The 24557-nt window shown below is 33.0% G+C and overlaps 1 protein-coding gene across 1 annotated transcript in view; it reads right to left on the bottom strand.

Annotated features, from left to right (window-relative positions):
* Positions 1-3349: 3349 nt before the first annotated feature.
* Positions 3350-24557, bottom strand: part of Zip48C (Zinc/iron regulated transporter-related protein 48C) — a 317977-nt gene continuing 296769 nt past the window's right edge. Inside the window, exons 7-8 of the mRNA XM_085959740.1 lie at positions 3529-4747; positions 3350-3478 (exon numbers count right to left, since the gene is read on the bottom strand). Of these exons, the coding sequence (XP_085815866.1) occupies positions 4669-4747 (79 nt within the window). The 3' untranslated portion in view covers positions 3350-3478; positions 3529-4668. The remainder of the gene's footprint in view (positions 3479-3528; positions 4748-24557) is intronic.

The following is a 24557-nucleotide window of genomic DNA, read 5'->3' as shown; positions in this document are numbered from 1 at the left end:
ACGGCCATATATTTCCGATACAACATTTCACGGTGAAGTGTGATACGGCGAACTGCATACGTACAAGTTTCCGGACACGCGTCGACAAGTATCGTCGCTAATTTGTATTTACGTAGTGTCATGGAAAGTAAGATAATTATTTCGTCATTTCTTGAGTCAGTAGCACAATTGGTAGATTTCCAGCATATCCATGCACTTAGGTCAAATTAACAAAAAAGCCACATTAGTGCCATTGGATTCATTGGGACGATAAGTTTTTTGCAATGATAGGTATATTCCTACAATTTATCGAACACGCGGCAGATTTCTCGAACTCAACTATTTGAATAGAAAAAAAACAGACGGAATTACAACAACGAAGAAATATTCTCGACAAGAGTCTGCGAATGGGTTTTAGTTTAAGGAATGTATTTATCAGTAAGTCCCAGTGGCGAAGGGTGGAGGTAGACTGGATCCGTCAAAAATAGTGGAGACTAAACTTTGTCAGTCATTCGCATTTATTTTCATTGAAATAAGACTACAATTTATCTCGATGGTGTTGGATAGTTTTTGAAATTCAATTAAACCCTGCGAAACCAAGCCATAATAATTAATACTCGTCTATCTATAAAATATCTAAAACTATGCAATTAAAATTAAATGATACATAACTTTGGATATTTTATAAAGATAAAAATATTTTTTTAATTCTTATAGGTTGGTGTAATATGTATTCTTAATTCAACGAAAACAAATAAGTAACACTAAAACAGTAAACACTGAAACTGTGTACAAAATTTTGTAATATCGCCCAAAGTATACAAAAATTATTATGGTTTAGTTTAGGCAGGGTTGATTAAATAATTGTACTCTTAGTTCGATAAAAACAAATACGTATGACTAACAAAGTATGCACTATTTATGGCTGATATTAACAGCCTACCTCCACCCTTCGCTAATGGTAGGTACATACCTATATCGAGTATGACTGGCAACGCAGCGAAATTATTACAACTAATATCCTATTCGCATCATAATGATAGTTAATAATGACCAATTGTACGACACGCATCTGAATTGTAATGTGCAATGTAATGTCATCCGCTTCTTTTGAGAGAGGACAATGCAATTGTAGACCGTTATCCAACAATCATAATAATAAAACATGGACATTATTATTATATTGCGGACGCATTCCTAACTACAGTGCATCCAATATGGAACTAGAACATTATTTAGTTATTGTTATTGGTTATTATACAATAAGTTAGCATTCGCAAAATAAAATGTAGATAATATCTTTATTGTCTTACAAATAAGTAATTAAGACTTATTCAGACAAATGCGTGATCTTATTATTTATATGGATTTTTTTTAGAATTATTAATAACCATGTCCATTCTTTTTCGTACAGAGTGGTTGTCAGTAATTTTAAACAATCACAAACAAGAAGGCTTTGAGAAAATAACATAAATATTGTGTCTTCACTAGGAATCGAACCCAGAACTCTCGAGTGGAAGGCCAACGCCTACCGAACTGCATCATGAGAGCCGCCAATAGGGATTTTGTTAAACTTAACTTAACTAAACAAAATTGTTTAATTTTTTTCCCATTTCACAGTTTTCTTTAAATACTTGAATGAATAAATCAAAATTACAATATTATTTATAATCGGTGCATTTGAAACGGTCGACTCGTTTTTTGCACCTTTTTACTCAAATTCATTGTTGAACACGTGTTGTATCTCAACATACACCACTGCAATGTGTTGAAAGTAGAAAAGGACACAAATCTTACAAAAACCAAATTCCACTTGGCAATCAATATATTATATTTACTACGTTTAAAAGATATTAATATAATGGACTTTACACACATCCACATACGCCACTGCATTACATATTACGATTGCAATTAAGGTTTTTTCGTATTATTGAATAATATGAATTATTACTGTACAGTGACGTGGCAAAAAAAGTTAACTTACTACAGCAAATGTTGATGTATAAGTGAGACGGTACCTTTATCTATATGAGTGGTACCTATTATTGATCAGAATGAAAATAAAACTTTGTAGTAGTGAATGTAAATTATACTAAAAAGCTCATTATTTCCCATTTACTACACTGATCACCGCCTAAAACTATGGTTTTCGAAAACAAATTAATCCTTATTTTAAATGCAATACTAATCACATAATGAATAATTACGATCTTTTAGATAATTGACGGAAGTTTTAAAAAAATAATTCATAGAAAAAAATCATTTACTTATAAATAAATTCATACAATATGTCATAATTGTTAATTTTATTTTATGTGGAACTCATTGTAGCTACTCAAATTAATAATACATTATTATTACTATTATAAACTAAATAATTTTTTCTACAAGTATAGATAATAAAAGCAGGGCTTCGAACCGGAACTGAACCGAAAACCGGAACCAAACCGCAAATAATAATCGGTTTTTCGATTCGGTACATGTTAAAACATGCGCGTTAACGTGACCTTACTCCCCACTTCAGTTGTCATGGCGCATCTCGACATAATTTTTAATATATTATTTTAAAAAGTTATGGCTATGGCCGTGCGCGGTGCAGAATTTTACTTATTTTTAATACAAATAAAAACACTTAAAAATAAATCACTCGCTGCTGAAGCGAAAACCGAAAACCGGAATCTAACCGATATATTTTTTTTACTTGAACCGCAACGAAAACAATAACGGTTCGAAGCCCTGAATAAAATTGATATCTATACTTATTGTATGAATTGCGACAAACCGAAACGTATTATAGATTTTTGGAGGAAATACACATACCACATTATTCATCGCAAAATGAGTTTGATAAATATACAGAAAACTAAAGAATTTTCAAATAAATCGTTCGAAATGTTTCTTTTATACTAAAATGCCAGATTCCACTTTTCAACATCAGGGCTGTAAAACAACTAAATTGTTCAAAACACTATAATATAAGTACCCACAAGTTTATCAAACTTATATTATATTAGGTACGACGTCACATCGATACAAATGTGTTTGCGTTTGCTTTTGTGGGATGGTTCTTTTCGGTATAACATCATCTAATTAATATGGCGACTTATTCTTTTACTTTGTGAATTATAATAATATAGATTGCCGCCAATCGATTATTTGGTGCCAGTGGCATGTAAGTAGGTATAGGAGTTTGCTATTGCGTTAAGGATAAGGAGGCGTGACCTTACGCCAGTCCATGGAGATTTTGAAAGAATCTTTCAGCATATTACTTCTTTGTAAATTGTACACTGATACCAACGTACTATGTACATAGTATATTCCATTGTAATGATATTTTTCAAACCTTTATGACAACCAAAAACAGAGCAGCAAAGATTTCTTTGTTTGATCGTAGTTACAGACAGAGATGTCAAAAAATTATAGATACCATTAGTTCAACATGGTACCGATAATACATTTTGATAGTTTTTAACTAACTACGAAAATAGCTGGTCACCTCTGATAGCTATTGATAGTTTTTAACTAACTACGAAAATAGCTGGTCACCTCTGATAGCTATAGAGATAACTCTGATTTGGTCATTGTTGGGAAAATGAAATTTAAACTTTACGTAATTAACATAAATTTAGGCTATAATTATTATTTAAAATATTGTGTTTGTCTAATTGGGAACAATAAAATAATGTTCAATTGTATGAACAAATATCGTAGATATACATATTAGTTTATTTATTAATTGCGTTTATGGTTTTAAAGTTATCTAATATTTGCAAACAGAAAATTAATACAGTTCCCATTAGCTTCTGACTTTGACTTTATCATCTTGTAGTCAAGGAAATGTAGAATCATATTCAATAGCTATCTCAAAAACAGTGAAAATCAAGTTATCTAGTTGTAATATTGAGGTGACGAGCTGCATTAATCCGTTGAAAAAATATCAATAAGTATTCAATAACATTGACATTATATTATTTAAATCAAATCAAACAGAATAATATTAACTTATAAGACATAAACAAATCTAAATAATCCAACACAGATAATTATTACCATGACACTATTGTAGTAACATAGTGAAAAAAGTTGCGAAAGAATCATTTTTTATAATAATTTGAGTAAAAAAATAATGTTATTTTACTAAAGCTTTCTGAGTAAGCATATTTTATTTGAAACGCCTACTGGCCACATAAGTTAAAAGTAATAATATATTTATGAATACTTGGAAATAATTATATAACAACCCACGTTCCAAGATTGCAAGAGATTGACAGTAGGTACTGCCAATAAAATTGTTATCAATGACTATCAATTCGGTACAATATACATTTACTTGTAGGTACGCCGCCAAGGTTAAGATGCATTGTGAGCTTTTATAAGCTCACAATGCTAATTATTGCGAAACATGATACATTTACATTTTACATCGTCAATACATAGTACACCAACAAAGCGTTTTGGTGGAATAAATAATTTATAAGATGTAAATGAATTTTCACAAAGAAAATTGGACGTGTTAGGTATCTACGTTAAAATCCCAATTTTATCTACAATTTAATCAAAATATTATTGTTGTTTTACACAGGCAGTCAAGGATAACAATGTGAAAGGCAATTATCGGCTGGGTGGGGTTGGTCTCTGGGTTATCGTCAGGTTCTGGTGTCAGGCGATTTCCTTGGCTCCAACCGATTATCCCAGGCCGACGTCCAAGCACATCATGACTACGAAGCCCACTATGCAGCCGAAAGTCGCCAATTTTCCGTTGCCACTGGAACAAAAGAGATAGTATATAAATTAAATATACATACATTTAAAGATTATTTTTTTAAACACCCATTACTGGACGACAATCTTTTTCCTGTCTATCCTTGCTCTGTAAAGGGATAGAGTCAGGGAACACAGAATTAATGGGAACTGAAATACCTAACGGGTATATATGGGATGAACTAAACACCTGTCAAGAATACGACATTCTAAGCTTGTTCTTCATTCTGACAACTGCTCTCGGTTTATGCACTGACGCCCTTTCAATATTTGTGTAATTGAATGTTGCAACACACACTATTACTGGACGACAATCTTTTTCCTGTCTATCTTTGCTCTCTAAAGGGATAGAGTCAGGGAACACAGAATTAATGGGAACTGAAATACCTAACGGGTATATATGGGATAAACTTAAACACCTGTCAAGACGTTCTAAGCTTGTTCTTCATTCTGACAACTGCTCTCGGTTTATGCACTGACGCCCATTCAATATGTGTGTAATTGAATGTTGCAACAGACACTATTGCACGTCTATAATGTGTGTTTCATGTTCGTAGGACACTGACACATTCAAAACCTTGCTTCAAAATGTAGAGTATTGAGCCTATCTGAATTCTATTTATTAATCTAATAGTGCTGAGCTCGAACTAGTGAATAGATTCTGTTGACCACCATGATAATTTTACCTAAACATGACCCCGATTAGTTTTTTATAAATTTCAAATCTTGTGGGAATTTGAATTAATAATTCAAAATACTAATAGATTAGAGTTGACACTCTCTATAATTGAATTTAGAGATGTTGTGATCGTTCAAAATATTCTGCAAAATGACGAAACCATAGACTATATAACCATACGTTTCAAATTTCCAATGCTATAATTGCAATATGTATAGATACATAGCAATGTAGCATACATTCGCCGTAAATGCTCGTATATCGGGATATTTGCCTGACTCTACTATGCATTGAATTTAGTGGAAAACACTGGAGTTGTAAGTAAGTAAGTAAGTAAGTGTGTAAGTTGGAATAAGTTAAGTTAATATTTAAAAAAAATATATGAAGCTTTATCTATAAATCCATAACGCAGTAAAATTAAATCAAATCGTGAAAGAAGAATAAGTAATAAATAGAATACGTAGCATTCATGTATTGATAATTATTATTTTGCACTTGGTACCTACCCACTTTTTTGTTAATGACATAAATTAATTGATTAATTATTATTGGCAGGAGAATTCTCGATATAACTGCCTTACAATTAATATTAAAGTAAAAGTACAATAAAGAGCGTGCAAGACGATAATAAGCTAAATTCAAAATATAATATTTAGATTTAAACACTGTCATAGATAATGAGAGTAAACAAACATATTGCGATTTACAAGAAGAGTCCGATTGGTCGAGCTGTTTTCATTCAGTCAGCGATAATTAAACAACAACTATTAAATAATTAATATCAATGAAAATGACTCGCTTAATATTATCTCAATTCAGCATGTAAACGACCATAAATTAATAAAATAATTGGTTTTATAGTTTGCCAATAACTCACGGCGTGTGGAATGAAGAACCAAGATTTTAGGTACCTAACCGACCGTGTTAAAGGACATACGGATACACGACACCGTGTTGACAGGAATATTATGTCAGTTTGTGTTTTAAACCTATCGGATTGACAAAGATGTCTGGAAGAGGTCAGGTGTCACATCGGGATATTACGTCACAGGACAGTGATACTACTAATTTAATTAGAAGAAGGTTACCATACTTAAAGAATTAAGAAGGGACATGCTCAGCGTAGGTCAAAATGGAGCTTTTATTCTATTTTCAAAGCATGATCCTGGACATTCCTTAAACGTTGTAGATAATCCATTTATATAATTTTGAAGTCTTATTATCCTTTATATATTTTATTTTAAACATTTGATGACTGCATACAGTATTTTTATTACATACAATAGTATTCTTTTAAACCTCTCGCTCTAATGTTTAAGAATATAGTCATATTTCAGTACATGCTGCAGTGGTGTTAAGATTTTTTACAATTATTATTAATTTTTAAACGCATTTATAAAACCATTAGTATAATTTATGTCGACATTATTGTAGTGAAATATTTACGACAACAAATTGTATTGATAATCTCTGTGATCCCAAATTTGACAAGAATTAGGCATTTTATTATTCAAAAAATGGGCAAGATTTGAAGATAATTCTAAAGATACTAATTATAAGCTATGTCTTTAACCATTTAAGTGTGATAAATATCCTACGAATAATGATTGCTTTATAATAGTTATTGACCTAAGAATAAGGTAGTGTTTTTTTGAAATAAGCCATTTCTTTTGGCATTCCCCAGTGGTTAAGCTACAACATACGGCCGTAGCCATAAATTGACAAACTATAATTGAAGTAGGGACCCCACAGGATTATAATATTATCAGTGATAGCATTGTGGAAAAGGCGTCCATTCACGATTTCATTCAATTTCACTTATAAACAAAAAATATTCTCTTGCACTTTACTCACAAGTTAGTTCCGAATAATATGTATTAATACCCTTCTAACAGCTTCTTCAAATGAGCTGGTGGGTTCAACAATGACGATTTTTGAAATTGGCATTGGGGCACACCACAGAACAGATAATAAATAGAATACCGATAGGCTATAATCAATCTTGAAGCAGATTTTGAATTTATGAGTGTCCTACGAAAATGAAGCACGCACTATGCACGTGCAATAGGGTGTGTAAGTTTAACCCGAATTCTTCCTTACTCGAGTCGGTTACCTGCTATCGCCTTACCCGTTATGTATTTCAGTTCCCATTATTTCTGAGTTCCCTGGGGCACACAAATAGTACCCACGTGTGTGTTATATTATTTAGATTATTAAAAACATAGAAAATGTAGTAGGTATTCAACAGTCCGCGCGAACATTATAGCAACTTAGAAAACACAATACTTATTACTTTTATAATATATAATTGAAATACTCATATGGGTGAGATCGGTAATCGCTGGACTGATAAAACAGGTGAGTGCCGTTCAACGGAGTACGTGAGACAAAAAATAAGCATAGACACACGAAGAGGTAACAAAGTCACTGTTTTTGAGTACTTTTGAGATATCTTAAGGACTGAAAGAGATATTTTATATACCAGAGGAAACCAAAAATATCAAAAGTGTTAATAAATATTAGTTTATATATATGTAGTTCCACCATTTAATTGTATGTACCTACACATTTTCTCATTGTTATTTTGATTGAATCCTTTATTATAATTATTTGTTTATCTATTTATTAATTCCTCATGTAATGTATTTATGTAATATATGATTTCTATATACAGTAATACCCCGACTTACACGAACATGGAGTTACGCGGTTATCGATTTTTTCGTTTGTCAAAGCACATGACAATTGTCGGCTTGACAGAATGTCTCAGCTCAATTGAAAAGGGCTTAAATTTTTTAGAAAAAATAAACTCCAACGAAGAACACCCCATTATAAAAAAATACAAAGCAAGGAATAAACTCTCTACGAATAAATTCTACGTCAGAAAAAGAAAGCATTGTGTCGAATTTGTTAGATTTTATGAAGCCATCGAAAGAACTTTTTTACGTAACTCAATAATTTTTTAAATATTTTGTACATATTAATATGTAACTATTAATATGAACTGAAATTTTATTAAATATTTTTCTTTTAAACTAGTGTTTTTGTTAGTCCTTGGTCCCAATTAAACAAAATTGATATGTATTTATATGCAAAGTTGTAACCCCGACTTACGCGAATTCGACTTAAGCGATTTTCGTTGGACGCACCATCGTGTAACTTCGTGGTATTACTGTATTTAAATATTGAAATATTATGCACTGAGTTCACTTTATTTTGAGTGGCTGTTCACTGCTTCACTGAGTCTTATTATTTAATTATACTGTATCACATAATATATTGTACTAGACTTGGACACGATAATTTGGTGACAGCAGCCGGACGGGTGGTCTCAGCATCAAAATTTTCCGCAGACGTCAGTATACCTATGTACCATTGCTATTTCAGTTTACAATGTTATCGTATTGTAAACGTTGGACTTAATTTGTGGGGTAGGATGAATTTCTATATCAGAACATTGACTCGATATGCCGATACATTTCTGTAACAACCGTAGGAATAAGTAGTAGTCATGATTTTAGATTATCATAAGTCATAACTTCTAAACTAAATTAAATAATTTATTATTTATTTCACAAAATAGAAAAAAACGTTATAATAAGTCAAAAAACTATATCATATAAAAACTAACATAACAAAGATTAAATCATTCCCCTAAAAGGTGCTTCTCGTATACCTAGTTACCTACTTATTCACGGTTGGTACGTATAGTATAGTGATAGTATACCCAATCGGTTTTAAATAAAAGTTTACATGAAATAATACGACAGACATCAGTCGCGTATAAACGTCATAGACACACCTGACACTTCGGTATACCTAGAACTTATGATTTCTCGACTTTTTTTCATTTCTCGAGATTCGAGATTTCTCGAAAACTTGAAATATTTGTTTTCTCAACAATTAGAAATTTTTAATTAACTATTTCTTTTATTCAACGAATAATTCACAAAATTTAAGAATGTACCATTCTAATTAATGAACAACGTTTTTGAAAAACACTTAAAAAACTTTTTTCAAAAAGATTTTTTCTATTGGTTATAATATATTTTCTCAGAAGTGTTTTGAAAAATTATGTAGGTATGTTCAATAATTAAAAAATTGTTTTAGATTTCGAGAGAAGTTTTTAGCTGTTCCGACCGATTTTTTTACCGAGATATTTAAGAAATTCCGTTCAGAATTAAATTCCGAGTTTTTTTCTTATGCCAGAACCATTTTTGTAGGCAAATATTTAAATTTAGGTTGCTGTCGGTAGCGTAGTCTAGTAACATTTTCTCGATATTTGAAAATATCGAGATTCGAGAATGCCTTTTATGATTATTTCTCGAGAATTTTCGATTGTAACCTCTCAAGGTACACAAAAAAGATTTTTACATTACAGCGAGAGAGAAAAAATCTCAACGTGCAACATACAGAAAACACGACTGAAATTATTTACTTACGTGGAAATCTATTTTTCCAAGTCCTGGAACAGAGAGCATTTCAACAAAATACCCTGTCAAACTCGAAAGGAACTGAATGGAGTAGGTTTCAAAAAGAAGACCCACAGCACCTTTGCTCATGAATCAAGACTCTGAGGACGATCTTTAGCAGTTTCCATTTATTCATCAATATTTTGGAACGCTATCATAAGAAGTGACGGCATAAAAACGAATTACAACGTTTTATTCCTTGTCCATTGATATTTAAGTAAATTTGAGATCACGCAAGCGCCTTGGGACACTTTAAAATTTTGTATATAATTATGTATAATAATGGAAGAGGTGGGGTAGACGTGAGGAGAAGGGGTTATTATCATAGCTGACCCTCCATGATAACCTCAGCTTCGCTATTTATGAATGGAAGAGCAGCGCACGCATGCTCCAAATGTTTGGTCTACTGATTTAATTAAAGACGTAATCTACCCACTTATCAGGAGCTAAAGTTCAGAACACAAAATTTCCAAAGATGAATGAAAAATTAATTAATTCACAATATTACGTTAAAACGAATTTTATTGTTGGTACATTGGGAGGGGTGTTATAATAAGTGTACCTAGGTCCGAGTAATGAATAACTTTACATTAGCGGAAACTCACGTTTAGTATTTTACACAAAGGGATTAAGCTTTGAAGATTAAAGATTTAAGTTGATTGAAGGAAAAAATATTTAATTATATATTACATAAGCTGTCTCGCTCTACGACGCACGTAAGTTTACATGCTAAATAGTTTGCGTCTTTGTCGCACGATCGCATAAATAAACCAGCAACGTTGCATTCCTCGCATACGCACTGTACTTAATCGCATCGTCAAGTATATGTATATATTTCACACACACGCTTCTTAACCCATTCGTTAATAAAACACACACACAATATACCGCCTTTATCGAAAAAGATACCTACCAATATATATTAGTATTCAAATCGACGCGGTATTTAACTTTGAATAATGTTACCCTATATTGTTTTGCTTATGATGATATCCATCGACAAAATGCTGATGGGTGGCACTGCCTTCTGTTTTTAAAAATAGTTTCAGTACGTTTCTTTTTAATCAAATTGGTAGAAAGTCTAAATTTCTTATATTTTCCCTATAAATTTGTTGGTTGTACATACAGTAATAAAATCGCATCCGGCGCCATTTTGTTTAGTATGTATATTAAACCTCAAGGCCCGAACAAAAACGATGCATAAGTGCGAGTGAGAAAGTATTTGGCACCCTTATAATCTCTGCGACACGCGCTAGAGTAAGATAAAAGGTTTACAGATGTGTGAGACGATTTGCTGTGGTGTCGCCGCCAAATATTAGTTTGTTGCATAGCTAAGCGTCGATAACCTGCGAGCGCGTGTTGCTAAAATTGATATTTATTGTGTTAAACATAAAGTCAGTGGTAAATTTTTTTGGTTAATTAAGTAGAAAAGATGGTTCTGTGTGTGGTATTAAAATGTGGTAACCGTACTGACACGCAAGAAGATGGTATTACGTTTCATAGGTAAGTTGGTCATGTTCGTGATAATTTATTTGTATATTATTATATATTTTAATAACAGTGCCCTAGTGTTTCTTTAAAATAACTTAAATTATGGATATCTTTACCAATGGTTGCATTTTTACCGCCTAAAAATACTATATAACGTACAAAAATATAAAACTATATTTTAATTCTGAGCGTCTAGTGCGAGCACTTTGGACGAGCACTAGCGAAATGGTCTATGGTCTCAAACATTTGTGTACGAATGCGTTCGCTCGCCCACAAACCAAACGCACGGCACGCAGCTTCATTTAGCAATGCAATGGGTGGCGTCTAGATGTATCTATAGTCTAAGTTAAACCTACATTAAAATGTGTTAAGAAAAACATTGTGTTAAATGATATTAAGATTTTTTTATTCAACGAATAATTCACAAGATTTAAGAATTTAACTTCTAATTATTGAACATACATAATTTTGTAAATACTAATGAGTATTATAATCAATATAATAAATCTTTTTTGAAACCCGAGAGATGCAGGTTCGATCCTGCTGGGTGTCTTACTTTTTTCAAAAAAAGATTTTTTCTATTGGTCATATAAATTATCTTCTTAGAAGTGTGAAAAATTATGTATGTTCATAAGAAAGTTTCAACAGCCAAGAATATTGAAACGCGTTACATTGATCCGAAATTGTTTCCGAATATTTACGTAGGTTCAGTAAATATGTCCATGTATTTTTTTACATCCAGACCCGGATGGAAAATATTGTTCTCAGTCTGAACTAGCCTTAAGTCTTCAAAGCTATTTCGATCGATGATAGATTGCAACGTCCTTTGATACCGTTTATTCATCGGCTATCTCCAGCGACCTACAGGATGTTACACAACCCTCAAATGGACCGAGACGAAACGATGTGCGCCGAAGTAAATAAGACAAGTATAAACATAATGAATCAATAATAGACAGTGACATGGTTTCGAAAATATCACCGCGTACGCAAATCGACATTATCTACTCGTCTGACGTTATTGGTGATACTTTATCTAGAAAACTGTCACATCTTTGAACTCCATACTTTGTTATGACACGAATTTCCGCAACGAATCAGAGAAAATGGCAACTACACTGGCCCGCCCGAAGAGACTCAGCCGCCTGGTTACATGTAAATTGTACGTAAAACATTTCACCGTGGCATAGTTTGCCGTGAGCTTCCTCACGGCATGACCTCAGAGATGACCGTATACTATACGGTCTCCAATTTTATTAGATTCAATATTAACATTAATTCAATTTTCATGGTTGATTTTGGCAAAACTCATGAATTCAAAAATGAAACCTAACGTAACCTAACCTCACCCAACCTAAAAAATAATCCAATATATCGGCTATTTTCAAAATTTGTTTGCTGCTGGCTTCCTGTAAAGTGTAAACCGACAAGAACCTTGTTTTATTTAGACATGAATTTTATGTCAGTACTATACGAGCCAAAGAGGCTGGACGGTCTTATACGGCTATATATTTCAGATACAACATTTCACGATGAAGTGTGATACGGCGAACTGCATACGTACTTTCCGGACATGCAGTCGCCTACGTGCGAAATCAAAGCCACCCCATGCATTTTTTTCAATTTAGATAGATACCTACGAATAAATAAGAACCAGTGGCGAAGACTCCATACTAAGCGATTATTTAAAGCATACCTGCTTGCTTGCTTAGGGTATGTGCTTCAAAATTTGGGGCGCCGGATGGTATTTACGAACCGATCCCCTTTATATGTAGTATCTATCTCTGGTGAAAGCTTGATTGTTGTTGGTGAGGCCCGGCCTCGGTGGCTTCGCGACCGAGCGAGGCCGGGTTGTTGATCTGGATGATTAGGTCTGGATGAAATTAAAAGCAAAACAAACTTTCTCGCAGGCGTCCGTCGATTTCTTCGTGCACCTTTCGTTGTTTTGGTTCGTCTTCTTAAGAAAAATATTTTTTAATTGCATATTAACATATTTATATAATCTTTTGATTATTTTATATTTTATAAAAATAATTTAATGTGCCAACATTTGTAGGTATATGTAGGAATGTGTTATACATATTACAAAATAATCTGCTAACCGATACCTTAGTTTGAAAAGGTTATAACTGACATTTTGATGTGAAAAGGTTCCATTAGCCATATTCTATCATATATTATGTTCATTTCAGAGTTGTTTTTTTTCTGAGTTGATATTGTCAAATATGGGAATTAGCAGTATGCCGGAGATATACATGTCTTTTTACATTGAAGATATGACCATTCCAAATTTCAAACGGTCATAGCTCAAAACATGGTCAAGTGCAATTAGAAACTTTTCAAAGTAAGGTAACGAAATGTTAAAAAAAATATACCACAGTGCGCCATCTGTCGTAAATAAATAAATGTCGGATTATTTCTCAAGGAATTGCGATATTTTTTCGTACGGACTTTACATCACGTAATTGTATCCGAATTGTATGAAATATCGTAGGCTCCTATCGCAGAACCTAAAACCTTCGCGCATAATATTGTTATTATCATGACTGCACTTTGTCCAAAATAATTAATAATTAGATAATTAAAAAATAATCTACGGCGTTTAGAAATTTTATCTAATGATTTTTATGTGTAGGTACTTATAAATGTTATGAAAAATACGTTATTTAAACTCATCGCTCAATTTTGTGTCGTCAGTGAGGTTTTGAAGTTTCATTGAATTAATGTGTACCTGTTCATGAGGAGTAGGTAATATCGTATTATCTTCTTATTTCTCGTAAGTATACCTGACAAGTGTGGTCTTTTCTCAGATCTCCACAGCCGACCTCTTTTTAAAAGTCACCCTTCGCCACTGATACTAAACCATCTCTGAAAAGATAGTTAAGATCAGCGGCGATTTTGTTTGATGCAGATGACCAATCGATTCGTCAGAAGACTTGTAAGGGGGGCATCTCGAAATAGATCAAACCAACCTTACTATCATTAAATTGTAGGTACCTACCAATATCGTAAAAAAGTGTATATTTTTCTTGAATTGATTAATTAAAGGTACCAAAGCATAACAAAACCCCTGTAATTAACAACAAAGGGGCCTTTAATATAACCACTACTTGTACACACAACTACTTATAATATTATGTACAAGCAATGTTATCTTCAATAATAACCACTTCTAGTTGCAACTGTGATTCATTGAATAACACACATTGGTATTTAACTATATTTTTATCTGGGGAGAGGGGGATGAAAATCAGCCGGTGTCTAGGACTAAAGCCTGTTAGTGGTTCAGTAGAATGTGACTAAACACTAATCAGCCGTTATTCGGGAAAAAAGTATTTAATTGACAACAAGTAAAACAAACACAATGAACTGCGTGCAAGACATGGCTTCATTAGCGGTAAAGTGTTTATTAACATTTATCTGACAGCCATCATAATAATTGCGTAATTTAACCAGACATCCAAACAGAGTTATTTGTGTAGTTTTTTAATTTCTGATAAAACAAAATTATTTTGAGATTATCTACGCCAACACGAAATACTATAGCATATTATAATATCAATTAAATAATATATACGGAAGATGAAGACGACGTAGGTATAGCCACGCATAAAGAACTATTAAATTGTTTAAAATATAATATTATATTCTGTTGTTTTTATACTTTTATCAATGCTTGTCAATTAAAAAGTTTTTAGTAATTATAGGGCAACTGGAATTTAAAAAATATCAACAATTTTGATCGAAGAAATCAACATTGCCCAGTTAATAGCAACTTTTGCACCTGTCATTTCATTTCAATAGATGGATGGCTTTCGTCGTTAGTTCGATTTGACGTAACGTGACATTCTATGCATATGAGCCTATGTAATTAAAAAATAAACAACATCGAAGTGTAATCAATTGTAGAAAAAATAATTACATACCGTGGACGCGATGTGGCGCTACATGAACTATTATTAACTACGTATTTGTTAAGCTACAGCTGCTAAAGAGTTATATGGCGATTCTTTCAACAAATCGATTGGATAGACATAATAAAACATGTTTAAAAACTACCGTCAAATTATAACATTTTTTGCCGGCTTCTAAATTCAACCGTCCCCTTCCAATGCATATTTCACACCTATGGACAATGCGGGCCTGCGCTCACAATGGATTTATCAGTTATCTACATATGCAACCGAATTAGGGCGCTTATCATAAAAGAAAATACGTAATTAAAAAAAAATACAGTTTGTCTGGAAATTTATAACTTACTAGTTTATATGAGATAGTTTAAAGACAATTGTACACGCAGAGATTGTCAACTATTCTGTCTTCAAAAAAATAATAGTTAAGTTTGGAATGTCAAATTATACCTAGATAATAATTAAAAATATCAAATTATTCGAAGAAGAAATATGAAAACAAATAATGCTGCACTTGAAACAATTTAAACACAAGATGGGTAGTTAATATCTTCAGAGCAGGAATACTGAGATTGACAGATGCATCGGATTTAGCAACCACAGTAATTTAGATCGTCCCAGAAGGAGATAGACGGTCGACGGACAACACCAAGAGGGTTGCAGAGAGGATGAGTGCAACCGACTGGAAAGAGAGATAGCTTGGCATAGTGATACTTGGAAGACGATGGTGCAATGGATCATATACTTGACTGGTCTGGATTGATAGTTACAGTAAGTTTGTTGCAAAAATGTGACTTCGTAATAATTACGCATGAGAAATAGAGTCAGATTGCAATTATTCATAATGTCTTATAATTCGTTTGACATGGCTTTTAAAAAAAACCTCTCAATATTTGATAACTAAACGTAAATACCTATTTGGTTACTTACTCCTCTCGGAAACATCTAGGACAGGGTTGGCAGAACATAGCACACATATAGCTTTATCGCTTTTTTCAATTACGCCATAAATTTCGGTCCACCAATTTCGAAACTGTCAAACTGCCAAAATTACTACTACAAGCTCCACCACTTTTTGTTTCTTATTTGATGCAGCCATTTTTTGTTGGTAGAAATGAAATTGTCTGTAAACGTATAAATGAGTTTGGTTCTTCAAGCACAAATTAACACCAGAATTGCTCCGATCAGATTAGACATTTTCTTGCTACAGTGGTCTCAAGTCATTGTAAATCGATAAAAATTAGAGGTTCGCGGCGCAGCATCCCCCGCCGCCCGATGACGTTAGCGCATTAATAATTTATGTGACGCATAAAGCCTAAGGAACGAACTTTGCAAATATATATTTATTTTAAACGTAATGCTTATTCTTGAAGAGTATTTGTGTGTTAATTTTTATACAATGCGATATATCGTTTATTATTATTATTATTACAGGTATGTTTTTCTCTTCAAACGCGTGCCATGCAAGATTATCAGTGGCATAGGTTCGCGACCACTGATCTAGGATCTTTTAAAAACAATATTTTGTTTTAATCATTCGATTAGACGTCTTATATAAGAAGTCCTGCGATTTTTTATGTGTTTCACTGAAATTTCTCCTAATTAAAGCAGTCCAAAAGAGAAAAAAAATGCTATTTTCTTCAGAATTTCTTTTGGTAAGCAAAAAAATTTGGAAAAAGAACGGTGACTACGCCGACTGGCGGTCAGTAGACATAACATTCGTCGGTTTTTTCTATTATGCTAAAATTACGCCACACATTAATAAGGACGGATTTGTCATGAGACATATTTATGTATGTACCTACAGCATAGAAAAAAAACATCGACGACACTTTCATCTGGCGATTTATGCCAAGTGACGTCACCGCAGTCTGTCCACCGAATTCCAGACACTTTTGTATTTATGAATCAATCCAGAAAAAAACTCCCCAGAAAAGAAAGAATAACCCCAGGATTAGATGAGTGGAGAATTATAATATTATTTTTCATGAAAAAAATTAGTATTTTGTTTTCAATCACTTATTTTGAATGTCACGACAGTGTGAGACGTATTATCAACATTCATTTATAAAAAAAATAATGGGTGGGGGTAGGTTACTGTTGTCCATCAAAATTTATGCGAATCCAACCTTTGTACCATATCAGTCATAGACGCCGTAGTGATTCTAATTTCACACGGAACTCCCTTATTGCGCGCTCTTGTTGTTTTTCCAACGTTGATCCATTTAATAATTCACCTGCTTCATTTAAACGCGCTATATTGAACATTTCGTACAATCGACACTCGACACTAATCGAAATGCAAATGCATGTCTTTTCTTTTTCACTGTTTTCTCTCACATTACTCATAAGTCATAAGTCATTATGTATATATATGTGTTTCGTTTATATCGTTTATCGATTACGATTCTGAAAAAAATACAACTTCCCACTTGTTTTGTAATTGAGACTCGGCAAACGAATCAAAATTATTAGGGGTGTTTTAAAAAATTTATTAATAGACGATTTTAAAAGTTTTGAATGGTTAGACATTCCCGTGATGTTATAATAAAACTATACCACAGAAACAACGATAATATAATTTATATTGATACTTTCCTCAAAAGATCCTGCAAAGAGGGCTGGGAATTCTTTCATGATAATTGAGAGGCATTTGGATACGTGCACAAATGGTACATAGTTGCATAAGAAAAAAACACAAAAATTAGCTTATATCAATAAGTACAGGAGTTTGTTTTATTAGCTAATATAATTTGGTGACAATTTACACCCGAAAGGCGTGCGATACTCTAACTTTGCTTTACTACTCGCTTTATTTTAAAATCAATAACCCGCGCCCACAGAACAGATAAATTCTGAATTCCTTGCCTGTGCCAGACTGTTGGAGCTGTCACTTTCTTGAAGTCGGAATCCCATAAACTTGACTTCGTATGACTGCAAGAGTAAAGTTGTACAAAACAATCACAAGAAAATGGCGCTCATTTTTCCAAAATTGCTTCCCATAAAATTTTAATTAGGTATTTTAATATATATGTAAGTTATGTGTCAAATTATATGTTTTGAGGGATGCTGAATCGAAAGTGGCTTTAAAACGTTGTTGGATGTCCATAGGGCGAGATATCGAACATGGCGATCAAAATGGCCGCCATAGTGTTTGTTATTCTTCTTCAGCTAACGTTTTTACTAAGCATTGAATGTTTTTTTATAAATGTTAAGTTAGGACAGTCCTATAAGTAAAAAAATAACTATAATAAAACGATTATACCACCCATAATTATTAATTTAATACTCGTGTTGCTATAGATAGAATTTACTTTATATGTAACTATTTCATAATTCGTGTTATTAGTAAGCAATTAAGTGCTTTGCAAAACTGAAACAAAAGTCTTAAATAATTACGAATTGTAAACAGAAATAAAGTAAATATAGTTCATGTTTTGAATATTTTCCCAGGGTAAAGCAAACTTGTATTAAGTACTGATTATCTATACAAACACAAGTACTAACAACGAAATACTTACAGTACCTACATATTATTATAAATGTTAGTAAAAAGGCGTCAATATTTTGTGCTAAAATTTTCCATTTAATTTTAATTCTTTATTGCAAAAATAGATAATCTGGCGATGGATTTCACGTCATGTTGTGTGGATTTTTAATCAGACCGTTCGAGTAGACTCACCGCAGTGACTCGAAACATTTTTTTCATGGAGGAAAATTTAAGAGGTTTTATGAAATCTTTGAGGAAATTCTATTTGAAAAATGTTTATGATTCATCCCTTTTAATATATTTAACGGTTTTTCAAAAAAACTATTTTGATAAATGTTTTCTTATATTAATGAAAATAAATTGAAAAAATTAAGTCTGTTTATTATCAGTAAATATTTTTTTATCGTACAGCAACTAACTACCTTTGGACAAAAATAGTGCAAAATCGATAAAGCAAATAAACTTTTTAGATATACAAATAAAGGTAATAAACAAGATAAGAAGAATCAATCCAACCTTCTTTCAAATTTACCGCAGCGAAACAATTTAGTTTGCTCAGAAAATTTTAACTGTCAAAATGTTTGATCGATTCAGGTGTTTATCATTTTATCGGAGGGCCATGTCATGTTTTAAGCGGCACGGAGTACCAGTTTGGAGACGTTATTTAAATCAATATTTAAACCATCCCACACAATGCGATCGAAATGAAATAATCAATATTATAAAATTATTATTTTTTATTCGGTATCGAATAAGCACGAGATTTAAAAATGCTAGATTATTATCAATAATGAAAATACACAGAACCTAGAGTTGGGTTTCGGGAATTCTCGAGAAATTTTCTAGATTTTCCATCCCGAATCTCGAGAATTGAAATTTTTAACATTTCGGGAAATCCCGGATCTCGAGACTCTTTTCTCGGGATTTCTTTATTATCAAATATTGATTGAAAAAAAAACGATTATCTATATGAAAAAAGTGGATAGAAAACACAAAACGTTCAAGGACTGATATATTGATTGATTTCTTGATATATTGATTTCCATTGTAACGCACGTATATATTAATAATTTAGTTTGCTAGGACCCCAGCAACAAATAATAGTGTCGAAATAACTTTTCATACAAAACAGAATTAACTGAAAATGAATTCAATTCTACTTAAATATGGCTAAAAGTATTAAAAAATGCATTGGCATCGTGTTCTGATATATTATAAAAGTTTCAAATGTCTAGCTAGTCGGGAAATTAGTTAAAAATCGATTGCAAGATTTTTACCGGACACAGAACCACCGGACAAATAAGAATACGAGCTAAGAAAAACGTTGTTAAATACCATAATTTTGAAAATCGGAAAAAGCTCTTGAATCTGATAAAAAAAGGAAAGAAAAGGACATAAAAAAGAGAGAAGCTCATATTTATATTTGAAATAGAAATAGATACTGCGATTATGATGGAAAAATACATTCGTTAATTAATACCGAAAAATCTCGCGAGTGGATAAAATTTGACGTTTTCGTAGATCTACGAGTATCCCAAGTTTACGATATTGGGATTAATTCAAATCCAAAACACGCGCCTGAAAAGTGTGTTCATGAATTGACCCAATTATATATTGCGTCCACACGGCGGTCCATCTTTTCCGAGAGTATTTTTAAAATCGCGGCGCACCGGAAGTCGAATTAAAAAATACGCATCTACCGGATCTATAAAAAATGTCTGAATGAATAGCGACACATGCACGGATGGAAATATCCGTTGACACATCAAACAAGTATGATTTCCAGACGGAAAACCGAAGGGAAATGTGTGGGGCACGTGTGGGAATGATCAAGACAACGTAATAAATATGGCCGCAAGGTAACGGATACAATGAACGTATCTACGTCACTCACATTGATGAATATTTTTTTGAAGTGATGTCACCGCACGGTTTGCTGAAGTTTGAGTAATATGTACGTATATCAACTAGATCTGGGAAATGTGAACAAGGGGCACTTTACGAGAGAACCATTTTTTCCAATTCCAAGTTTCAATTTTATTTTTTAAGTAGATATTCAATATTTTATTTTACATAATTGTGTTTGGTTGAAGGTAAAATTTTTATTGAGCTTGAGATTTACGAAATATTTGTTTTATGCAATATAATACGAGGGTGGGTCAATAAGTCCTTAGAAAAGCCGACAAGTGGCGCGACTAGTACTGTAAGCGGTTTGTTTTCATGCAGCGGCACTACCGATTCAGTATGCTGAGAAGTTTCAATCAGATTGGTCGGGTTGTTGTGTGTTTCTCGTACATTTAAAAAAAAAATTGCTTGTGGAAAATGGAAAAATGGAAAATGGAGAAAATTGAGTTTAGAGCTGTTATTAAACATTTTAATATAAAAGGGTTAACAGCAAAGGAAATAAAAAATGAGTTGGATTTAGTTTACTGCATATCTGATCCTTCACTTGCAACTATTTATAACTGGTTAAATGAATTTAAACGTGGTCGTACATCAACAAAGGATGAACCACGCTCAGGACGTCCTGTAGAGGTGACTACACCAGAAATGATCAATAAAATCCACGATATGGTATTAAGTGACCGAAGATTAAAGTTGAGTGAGATAATTGAGGTTACAGGGATCTCAAAAGGTAGCGTCATTTCTATTTTACATGACAAATTGGGCATGAAAAATATTTCTGCAAGATGGGTGCCGCGTTTGCTCACAGTCGACAATAAACGCAATAGGGTGGTGGCCTCTAAAGCCCTGTTGTCGCTCATGCAACGCAAACCGGATGAATTTTTTCGTCGCTTTGTGACTGTAGATGAAACATGGATACACCACTATACTCCCGAGATGAAAGAACAGTCAAAGCAGTGGATTGCGAAGACAAACCATGTCCAAAGAAGGCGAAAACCGTAAAATCAGCTGGTAAGGTTATGGCTACTGTATTTTGGGATGCACGTGAAATTATTTTCGTTGACTATTTGGAAAAAGGAAAAACAATAACAGGGGATTATTATGCATCTTTATTGGACCAGCTAAAAAACGAAATTGAAGAAAAACGGCCTCATTTAAACAGGAAAAAAATCCTCTTTCATCAGGACAATGCCCGTGTTCACACATGTTTACGATCAATGGCTAAAATTGAAGAATTGAAGTTCGAATTGGTCGACCACCCACCGTATTCGCCAGATTTAGCCCCCCAGTGACTTTTTCCTTTTCCCAAACTTAAAAAAATGGCTAAGTGGACAACGTTTTTTTTCAAATGAAGAAGTCATCGATCGGACAAATGCTTATTTTGAGGACCTTCCGAAAACTTATTTATCTGACGGTTTAAAAAAAATTGAGAAACGTCTAACCAAGTGTATTGAGCTCCAAGGAGATTATGTTGAGAAATAAAAAAAAAATACAAAAATAAAAACTGTTTTAATGCTTTTTTCTAAGGAATTATTGACCCACCCTCGTATCTACACCGTGGACACCAACACAATTGATTGTGATTTTATTAAAACATGCAACGAAGCATTTAAAAATAAATATTTTGTTTTCTTCAGTAGAAATTCGTATTATAGATGAAGTTGACTACTATAATAATAGACTTTTTAGGTTGGTTGAGCTTTTTTAGTGGACTGTAATTATTTTGTGGGAAGATGAGGAGGTCAGATCTAGGGGTGGGGGCGATGTAACAGAGTGCCAGACACTGACATTTGTGATGATGTATGATGGCTCCGTGGTCTGGTTTCAAATCTCACTCGCGCTGTATTGTTGCTTTGGGTCACCCAATTCGTACACTCACGCACCTTGTGTCAGTTTTACGGATTATACGTGAGGGTGTATGAATGATGATGATAGATTCTGAATGAGTCTGTATTTATTGAGTCAAACACTTAAGCGACGGAAAGCTATTAAAAGCCCGCTCACGCCCGCTATCGAGATGCAACTCAATGTTCTTTGTAACACCGTCTCTCATGACCCGTAATTGCTTATTGATTGTCTGGTGACAATAACACTGGGTTTTAGGAAGTGGGTGAGGAGACAAGGTGTGGAATGGGAACATAAATGGCCCAACCATAGGTGTTTGTAAAGCTTGTAACAGATACACACATTTTCGAGTAATATTTGCATATATTGACGTTATGAATATAGAATATAATAATTGCAGAAATACGGGACATTTACGTGACAATTTTTAAAATATAATGTTTGTGACTTTCACGGTTGTTTGTTAACGTAATACATTTTTGGGGTTTCACCGCGTGTTCTTCATTATTTACATATTATGCATTATTATATTTTTTTTAAATCTTTCAATCATATTCATATTATGTGATGCATCTTGTATTGAACCAAAATGCAGCGAAAGTAATGTCATCTCCTTCACGATACTTCGACAGAATGGATCTTACACTACTGGCAAAGAATATTTATCTGCGATTTGTTGTATTTGATTCTGGGACATTGTACGTCCCGAATATTATCCAGGACAGTCCCATTCAATGCAGGACGGTTGGTGTCTCAAATCGTAACCGAATATCGAAATTCACGGGATTTTAGGACTTTTCATAAAAGGATGGGACATAATACAAATATCAATATCACCATCATTGACATATTATACTAAATGAAATTCAAACCCAAGTGAACAAAAATAGGATTGAAGCCATATTTTGGTACATGAATGTCCACGGTTATGGCAGTTTTTAATTTAATTTATTTGTTATCTAACACTATATCGATAAAAAGTGAAATATTGTCGGTAAACTTCAGTTTGCAATTAAGTGGTAATTTTTGAGAAATTTTGCGTTCTATATTTTCCATGATATATTTATTTGACGATGGTTCAGTATATTATTATTACAACGTTTTTATTATGTCGTATTCTTATTTGTCCGGTGGTTGTTCATCCAGTACAAATCTTGCAATCGATGTTTAACTAATTTCCCGACTAGCTAGACATTTAAAACTTTTAGAATATATCAGAACACGATGCCAATGCATTCTTATAATACTTTTAGAAATCTTTAAGTAGAATTGAATTCATCTTCAGTTAATTCTGTTTTGTATGAAAAGTATTTCGGAAGAAATCCGTATTCCAATCCACTAGTATTGGTTGCTAGGGTCTGGGGTCCTGGCAACTAAATTATTAATATATACGTGCGTTACTATGGGAATCAAAATGACATTTCAGTATTCTATATTTGTTTGTTTTTATTTATTTCATATCAAGTACAAGTTTGAGCATATTGAGCACAATTATTCAACAGAAAATTTAAAAACGTTGTATATAAAAAGTTCTTTTTATCTTGTAATTATTATTTTATCTATGATCCATTCTTTATTATTCTCAATCCTACAATCACAACATAGTTGATTTGAATGTAATTTGACGGTTCAACTCGTAACATCAATGACTTTTAGGAAGGAAGCGAATGACCGAGTTCGTAATAATTTCAGTAAACTCTAGTTGCTGAAATATCTTCAATATTAGATCCGACACATTTCCAATAATTTTCTCATTGAACTGTTCTTAATGTATACGTGGAAACAGCGAGTACGTAAGTAACGCATTGTATTTATAAATCGTGATATTATTTGTATGAGTGAAAATGTTAATGTAAAAATGACAACACGAGAAAATGCCGGCGTCGAACAGAGTGGGCGTCGATGACAAACGGCGTCTGGGCGCCCCCTCCACGGACGCTTTTATTATGTATTTCAAACAGTCTAGCACCGTAGTGGAGAACCTATGGTTCAAGATCAGGGATGGTGACAATATTATTTAA

The sequence above is a fragment of the Rhyacophila brunnea genome, unplaced genomic scaffold, assembly GCF_057557595.1.
Source record: "Rhyacophila brunnea isolate RB1 unplaced genomic scaffold, BYU_Rbru_1.0 scaffold_9, whole genome shotgun sequence".
Lineage (NCBI taxonomy): Eukaryota > Metazoa > Arthropoda > Insecta > Trichoptera > Rhyacophilidae > Rhyacophila > Rhyacophila brunnea.
This window is presented reverse-complemented; position numbering and strand designations above follow the sequence as displayed.